Genomic DNA, 9,154 nt, shown 5'->3' on the forward strand with positions numbered 1-9,154 from the left:
AATGATTTGCCATATTTTTTGCCATGGTTTTGTCTACGGTTATAGATCAACCTTTTCTATTTTAGTGCAGAGGGTAGGGATTAGGAAGAGAAAGAGGTTTTAAGAAGAAGTCTTGAAGGGCAGGCCACCCCAAGACACCATGATTGTGCGACGACGGCTAGCTGCACCATTAATTATCACCAAAGAGGATCTAAGTAGAAACATTGGGCAGAGGGAAATTAGTAGAGTGTGCAACCATGAGGATCACCTTCACATTATTGACCAGTCCATTGTGCGCTACCCTCTACTCCTTAGATAATCTAGCAGAAGAACCAGTAGTGGTTAAGCTAGTGAAGATGATAATTGGATCTAGCAGTTGACCCCTAGGGTCCTAGTCAACTTAGGCCTCAAGATCATGGGATCAAGTGGCCCTGGGTGGACCTAGTGCCCTAGAGCTAGAGATGAGAGACCTCTATAAGAATAGCCGGTGATTTGGCATCCTCACCATAGGCATTGCTCTCTTATGGATCAAAACTAAAATGTAAAATATTTTGCCTAGCGATTGGATCATTACTAGCCCCAATATCAACCTACTTGCCCTTTAAGGCTGATGGAACGTCTCGTTAGAGTGTAGAAGTCGTATAGGAGGCTGGGCCATATGTCGGAGAAATTGTTGCCTAGACTTAGTTTACCAGCTCGATTGTAGGATTGGGCCTGCCATATGGACTCAGATTTCCACCAATACCATACTAAGCTTAAATAGGAAAACAAAAGGTTTTCCAACGCGCACAATGTAAACCCAAGAACCGTACTTGGTGAGGAAGCTGGGCTCCTCCATGGAGAAGTCATTGCCACCGACAATCATGATGGGGCGGTACCAGAAGATTGGACCGGCGCCCTTGCAGATGGCAAGGGCAGAGATGCTGCGGTTTCTATAACTTGCCAATACTGAAAAGTGGAGGTGGCGCACTACTCGAAAACAAGCATATAGTGACAAAAAACTAGTGATAGCCCATTATCAGTCAGTATTTATGATGGATTAGTGACAGACAAAAATTTGGTCACTATGGTGTGAACTTAGTGACAGACTGATCACAGAATACGTAGATAGGGTAGACGCCAAAACTTAGTGACCATCGTAGTGACGGAGTATCTGTCACAAAACTGGTAACCGAAATTGCAATCAGACATGGATAAATTCAGCCGTCATAAAAATTGTAACCCAAGTCTTTATAAATTTTTAAAAAATTATTTTTGACCGTGACGGATTATAGACAGAAATTTATGCCACCAAATTTAATTTTTAATTCCAAAAATATTTAAAATGTTATTTTTGAGTATTATAAATAAAAAAAGGTGAAAAAAGGGAAATTCAAAATGAAACTAAGTGTGCCTGCCGCTCCACCCAAATCCTTTCGATAGCCTAAATACCAATCGCTCTCCAAAAAATCCAAATCTCTTCTTCTTATTCCCAAATCTCATGGCGCGGGCCACAAATGATGAACTATTTGCATCCCTAGTGATTAATGGCAGTAAACTATTTAGAATGCTCCACCTAAGGCTTAAAATGGGTCGAATTTTATCCGACCGTATCCGTTTCCGTATTTAATTTGGGTTAGATTCGGATACTGTTTTCTCCATCCGATTGGATTCGAATACGGATCCGGATAATTAGTTCAAAAATATTCTGAATATGGATACAGATATGATAGATTTATTTTTTTAGATTGGAACTCGAATATCTAATTAAATAATTAATTAAATCGAATCCTCTAAATTTAGAACCCAGATGATGGGCCATCAGTAATCCTATCTATCTATGAGTCCATGACCCATCGCGGCATCGCCTCAGGCCCAATAGCCAGAACAAATCCCGCGCCCGCAATCCATTTCGTCTTCGGCTCTTCGTCTTCCTCCCCGAGTTCATCCATATCTTCGTCTCTCTTTCCTCACCAAGTCTTCATCGTCTTCCCTTGAGAGTTGAGACGCCTGTGGGTTCCTAAAAAAAGGTTTCCTTCTCTCTCTCTCTCTCTCTCTCTCTTGTCTCTTTGTCTCTACGCGGTTTTCTCTGCACGCGGCGAGCGACTCGACGGCCATGGTTGATGGCTTTCTTTGACTGGTTTTCCGCTTGTTTTTGCTTCTGAAGGGCGTCTAACGAGCTCAGAGATTTGGTTGAGATCAAGATCTGAAGGGGCGAGAACGGAGATGGAGGCGATCAGCTGAGAAGGTGAGGCGGTCTGCGTTTTGATTCGATTCTTTTTGTTTCTGGTCTTGTTCTTAGCTTGGATTTTCGTTTTGAGGTGTTCTTTTGTATGGATCGTGTGATTTTGTGTTTGATTTTGAACTGTACTATGGTTTTGTTGGAGTGGGATGGGTTCGAGTGGTTTGAGTTCTTCAAGAACTAGGAAATGGCTGATTTGTGGAGTTTTAAGGGATTTTAATAAATCAACGATTTCGTGTTTAGGAGATAGAAGGTAGGCTTTGATTTTTTTCCCCCTCTCTCCTGAGATTGGGAGGCACTGATTCCTTCGATTCGTAATCCATCTGAAGCTGGACAAGTCTTGGCACTGTTAAAGATCTTCTTTTGATGCTTCTAATATCTCAATTCCATTCTTGCAACCGATACGTCGCGAGTTTGCAATCGGAACACCTCTTTTTTCTCGCTAACACTGAGAATCTGAGTATTTTTCCCCACTCTGTTCGCTCTGTTGCAAGTACATTTTTTCCATAAACAAACATTTGTCTTGTTTTTATTGGCGTCCCGAAACATAGTTGACAAGCAATCCAATCCAAAAGTAAGTATGTTTTCTATATTTCCTCCACATCATATTCCTGAGGATTATCATGTTGATGTAAGTACGTGGAAATGCGCCCTTACATTGTGGTTTTCATCTCCTGAACAACTTGTAAATCCTCATATACTGCTCTGATCCCTGCATAGTTTCTTATGCATGCTTCTGCTAACTTCTCATCTTCACCAGTCTTTTTTTTTCTTTTAAGTTTTTTATGATCTTACCTTTCGTGTTTTCAATGGTCCTGTTTTTCTTATGTTGTTTCCTTTTTTTAATCATCTCTCTAATATTTTTTAGGTTTTCTTCTTCTCCCCATAGGATAGGTTCTTCTCCCTGACATCTTTTATGAAAGTATACCTGCGATCCAAAATTGAAGCTTATAAGAGCCGTTGATAGCAAGAACCAGAAAGCAAATACAGAAAGCAGACGTTGATTTCTATCCAGATTATTTTATATATAAGATCTCTTTTACTTTCTTCTTGATTGCCATTTGACTTTTATGTCATTTGATCGTAATTGGATATACCACCGATTTTGTGAAACTAGTTACATAAGAACTGAGTTCTGTGATGGAGTTAAAGGGTTCCTTGAGTTTGCATTTACTCAGTTAGAGTATTGTAGTGGTGATAAGATTAGATGCCCTTGTATAAAAAGTGACAACCAGAAATTTCTTGACCGTGATACGGTCAATGTTCATCTGTTGAGAAAAGGGTTTACACTGGGGTATTCAACATGGTTTGCACATGGAGAGTTACTTGGTAAAGTTCCTCCTATAAGTACAAGTGCAGCAGAAGCATCCAGATCAATGGATGTTGGTTATGAACATGGTGAGAAATATAGAACCATGGCGATGGAAGTTATGGGTCCAGAAGAGGCACTTCATTTGGGGAGTGCACCTGAAGTTAATCATAAAGAAGAGCCAAACAAGGATGCTGCAGATTGTTATTCTTTGTTGAAAGATGCAGAAGTACCTTTGTGGGAAGGGTATAAAAAATACTCTAAGTTATCTGCTATTAGTCAATTATTAACTTGCAAGGCTGAATTTAATATCAGTATATCTTTCTATGATCGAATCATGAAAATAGCGAAGAATATGTTGCTGGAAAGTGAGAAGCTGCCACCTGATTTCTATCAATCAAAAAAGATACTTCAGAAATTGGGGTTGAAGTATACAAGTATTGATGTTTGTGAGAATAATTGTATGCTCTTCTATAAGAAAACAGAGAATTTGATTGAGTGTACTATTTGTGGTCATCCTCGATATAAACTCAGAAGAAATGATGGTGGTGGTAGAAGAAAAAATGTTTCTTATAGAAGATTGCGATATCTTCCAATAACACCAAGACTTCAGAGGCTTTTTATGTCAAGCAAGACGGCTGAAAACATGTCATGGCATGTAAAGGGAGGTGATTCAGATGAGATGGTGCATCCTGCTTGTGGGGAGGCTTGGAAGCACTTTGACCACATTCATCTATCCTTTTCTACCGAGCCTCGTAATGTCAGACTTGGGTTATGTACGGATGGATTTAACCCTTTTAGCCAATCAGCTCGTCCTCATTCTTGTTGGTTAGTTTTCGTAATAGTTTACAATCTTCCACCATCAATGTGTATGAAACGACCCTACATTTTCCTAACTTTAGTCATTTTTGGACCTAAGAGCCCTGGCAAAAGTATCGATGTTTTGCTTAGGCCTTTGATTGATGAACTTAAAATATCGTGGGAAGTAGGGGTTACCACTTATAACATTTCTAGAAAAGAGAATTTTCAAATGAAGGCAGCTTTATTGTGGACTATCAACGATTTCTCTGCATATGGCATGCTTTCATGATGGAGTACACATGGGAAGTTGGCCTGCCCGTATTGTATGGAGAACTCGAAAATTTTTACACTACAACATGGTGGGAAGACTTCTTTTTTTTTTTACTTCCACCATCAATTCTTGTCCATGGACCATGCATATAGATACCAAGTTGATGGTTTCTTCATAGATAGAATAGAGACAGACCCCCTACCTCCTCGACTGTCTTGTGAGGAGTTAAAAAATAGGGTCTCTGCCTTGCCTAATATAACATTTGGTTTGAAAACTCCTAAGTTAGCGAGTTTCTAACTAACCTAGCGAACGGAACACGGAATTCTGAAATTCCATATTCTAGAGGAGTGAAAGAGGTAACGGAGTTACCACTTTCACCGGCGAGTCAGAACATGTACATAACCACGCAGAGCGTCGGGCCGGGAATCGTAAGAATTTGAAAGTCCTTTATGGAAGGTGGGAAAGAAAGGTTCGAAAATTGCCGGATTAGCAGGAGGGAGGGCGGCCCCACCCTACACCATTTCTGGATTCGGTAAAGAGCATAATTTGGTGAAAAAGAGCATATTATGGGAGTTACCCTATTGGCATATACTACTTATTCGACATAATTTAGATGTCATGCATATTGTCTGGAATGTGTTTCTCAATATATTTTACACTTGTATGGATATAAAAGGGAAGACTAAAGATAATATGAAAGCAAGGCAAGATTTGGAATTATGTTGCAAGTGTCCTAAGTTGAGGATTCAATTTGTTAATGAAAAGCAAGTTAAGCCTCCAGCTTCCTATGTGTTGTCCAAAGACCAAGCAATGGAGGTCTGCGAGTGGGTGAAAGGCTTAAGACTCCCTGATGGATATGCTTCAAACATATCGAAGTGTGTTAACCTGTATGATTATAAGTTTTACGGGTTAAAAAGTCACGGTTGTCATGTTTTCATGTTAAGATTGTTTCCAATTGCATTCCGTGAAGTATTGCCAATAGCAGTGTGGGATGCATTGACAGAATTAAGCTATTACTTTAGAGATTTATGCAACACAACTTTGCATGTCCAAAATATGGAGGTTCTTGAGAAAAATATTATGGTAACTCTCTGCAAACTTGAGAAGATATTTCCTCCTGCATTTTTTGACTCAATGGAGCACTTACCTGTTCATCTAGCTTATGAAGCTAAGGTCGGAGACCCTGTGCAGTACAGATGGATGTACCTCGTTGAAAGGTAAAATCTATAACCATAACAATTTCTTTAAATCCATTAAATTTGAGAAATTAACATATTAATCTTATTTATAGGCTTATGCATGATCTAAAGCATAAGGTAAAGAATCGAGCATCGATTGAAGGTTCCATTATCGAGGCTTACATCATAGAAGAAATATCAACCTTTTGTTCGTATTATTTTGAGCCTTCGATACAAACGAGGTTAAATCAAGTTCTCCGTAATGATGACGAAGGGGAGTGTGATCTCGTGGATCGTCTACCCATTTTTACTCATCAAGGTCGGCCTTTTGGGAGACCTTTTGGAAGGCATTTAACTACTCAGGAGTATAATGCTGCTGAATTATCTAAATTGTGAGGAGGTTCAACCTTTTGGAAAGTAAGTTACACAAGTACTTAATTATAATCATGCTTGAAAATGCATACTAAGTAAAACATATATGATTATAGATTTGGAAAGACGACACGAAATGGAGTTTCCGGCTTGGTTTAGGTCATATGTGAGTATACAATTCATAAATATAATAATAAATTAGACTTTCTCTTGATTTATTCTACTAGGATAAGCTAGTGTAATATATATATATATATATATATATATATATATATATATATATATATATATATATATATATATATATATATCATTTCTTTCAATGATCTTATGACATTATTTTTATCATGCTAGTTTAATGACAATAAAAATCATATTGATGGGCGCTTAAAGGACCTATCATATGGCCCTGGGAATAAAGTTTATGTTATAAGGGCTACTTTGTGAATGGGTACAGATTTCACATTAAAGAATATGGAAAGGATAAAAGAATCTTCAACAGTAGTGTGTGCATTAAGGGAAGCAGTTACAATAACTTTGAGAGTGACTATTATGGGATGTTGGTTGACATCATCGAGTTAGACTATTTTGAGGTTGGTAATAAAGTAGTGTTATTCAAATGTGACTGGTATGATATGGATAAGGGTATGAAAGTGCACCCTCAACATGGCCTCGTTGAGATCAATTACAAACTAAGACTTCCAACTAATGATCTTTTTTATTAGCTCAACAAGCACATCAGGTATTCTACATTGGTTACGCAGGTAAGAAGAAGAATCAAAGATTGTGGTGGGCAGTAATTAAGACGAAAGCTAGAGGTAGGTTCCCTCCTAGTGGGACAAAAGTATTTTTTTTTGATTTTTATCAAGAAGAGAATCACAGGATTCCTTCCCCAATCTCGATGATAGATGAGCTTGATGATCCAGACATTTTGGTTGGTGTTAATAAAGATGCAGAAGAAATTAATGCAACAGAAATTGAGTTGACAACTAACCAAATGGAAGAGGACTTTGAGGATGAAGAAGATGATTTTGAAGATGAACAAACCGAGAAAGAGGAGCATGAGGCTGAGGAAGATTAAAATACAACATGCATTTTTATGAATGCTAATATAACTAATTTTAGACTTATAAATTATAATTATGCAGACATGAGAAAAAGCAAGAGGAAAGCAACAGGTCCACTGATTGCTCTGTACTTTAATTGGATTTGTTGACATTCATAGTGGAAAATAACTATAACCTTTTATTGTTGTGCAACTATGGCCAAGAAAAAAGGGAAACCAACAGGTAATGGAAAAGCAGCTTTAGTACTGGCTGCTACTCAATCTCGGGCTGCTACTCAAGTTCCTCCTCAACCTCCTAGGTTGTCTGAGCATGTCGAGGAATATCATGATGATGATGACTACATCCCTGATGAGGACATGGATGAAGAGGTGGATACAAATGAAGAAATAAATGATGAGATGAATGGTGCAGTGCAAAATCATGAGGATACAATGAATGAGGATCAGATGAATGATGAACTTGGGGCTGGTCCAAGACAAAGCAATGGCCGAGAGCCAATCCTTAAAGCCCTTGTTGATGCAAATGGAAAAGTGATTGTTAGGTGCATAAAAGGAATGTATGCAAATATCACTTTCTTCCATCACTAACTTGAATTTATGTATTTGTTGCATTTAAAGTATTTAGTTTATTTTCTAATGAATATTTTTTAAATTGCAGGTTTCTTGATTAGTCATAAAGCTATTGCTATCATGCACCAATTTTTCAATGGTCCTTGGTTGTCATGGTGAGAGGTCCTGCACATGCTAAAGTTGGAATGTGGAACAAGTTTGAGATGATGTAATTAATTTATATTTCTTATCATTAATTTTTGCCCTTGTTACACATGCCAATTAATAAATCTGATTACTTGCGACCTATATATTGTTAGGAGATACATACAATTCTTTCAGGACAATTGCATCATGTGCATCATTAGGAACAAGCATTGTCAGCGACGGTTGACAATCTCATTAGGGAGAGTCAGAAGCCAAAAGCTTGTGAAATCAAAAGAAGATTTAAATGAAGCTCGTGATAAACCCCTTAATTGGATCTCTAGAGAAAATTGGAATAAGCTAATTGACATTTGAATTTCTCCAGAATGGAAGAAGAAATCAGAAGCCAACAAAAAAAATAGAAACACCATGAAGAATGGTAGCATCTGTAAACACTGTAGAGGATCAATCGCATTTGTCAATCATGACGAACGATTGGTACACATCTTTATTTAATTAGATTTCTATAATAATTTTTATATTATTGTTCAATCATCTCAAATCAACCCATTATATGTTAATGAATTTTTTTCTTTTCTCTTTTGTAGAAAATAAAGTTTGGTAGGGAGCCAACAATAGTTGAATCTTTTAATCGGACGCATAAGACAAAGTAAGGCATGGGAGGATATGTAGATAAGAGAAGTGAAGTTGTCCTGGTAAGTATAATTTTTTTATGATTCATAAATATTATTGAGCTTGCTCATGTTTATCTCTTGTTTGATCCACCATAATGTTTTTCTTTTCTTTCAAATCAACTGGCAGATAAAGTATTCAGCTGAATACTCCAAAAAATACGGTGATGCCTCTACCTCAAATGCTCCATGGTGTGCTGTCGTAGGCAACCAAAAATAAAACCTATACTTCTAAAAATATATATGTAGTAGTGCGAGTAAGGATCGTTCCCACGGAGAGTATCTAGCCTAGTTTTATGCAACTTGAACAAGGACGGAGGGGGGGTTTGAGTATAATGAAAATAATAAAACAACTAAAGAAGAATTCAGATTTAAGTATTGAAATCAATCAAAAGAACAAATCTTGGTCTAAGTCAACATCCACCATCGGAATTTTACAACTGATCATTGATGCAAAGATATCAATTTGCACTTTGAATGTCCACTGATAGAAATATTTTTCTATCTCTTCTTAGTTGTAGTTAATTAAAAACAAGCGATCTAATTAACCCTAACTACTAAACAACCCAAGA

General features: G+C 37.5%; 1 protein-coding gene across 1 annotated transcript; it reads left to right on the forward strand.

The window, feature by feature from the left end:
* The first annotated feature begins 1,810 nt into the window (after nt 1-1,810).
* Nucleotides 1,811-6,348, forward strand: LOC113461438 (uncharacterized). Its single transcript, XM_088708638.2, has 2 exons — nt 1,811-1,988; nt 2,126-6,348. The coding sequence occupies exon 2, from the start codon at nt 3,271-3,273 to the stop codon at nt 4,597-4,599; it is 1,329 nt and encodes a 442-aa protein (XP_088564764.1). The 5' UTR covers nt 1,811-1,988; nt 2,126-3,270; the 3' UTR covers nt 4,600-6,348.
* The last annotated feature ends 2,806 nt before the right edge of the window (nt 6,349-9,154 follow it).

Source organism: Phoenix dactylifera, chromosome 12 (genome assembly GCF_051530095.1).
Source record: "Phoenix dactylifera cultivar Ajwa chromosome 12, Ajwa_hap1_PhDact_Kaust_v1.1, whole genome shotgun sequence".
NCBI classification, from domain to species: Eukaryota; Viridiplantae; Streptophyta; class Magnoliopsida; order Arecales; family Arecaceae; genus Phoenix; species Phoenix dactylifera.

Coding starts and splice junctions, on each gene's coding strand:
- LOC113461438 (XM_088708638.2), top strand. CDS start 3,271: ATGTCATTTGATCGTAATTGGATATACCACCGATTTTGTGAAACTAGT.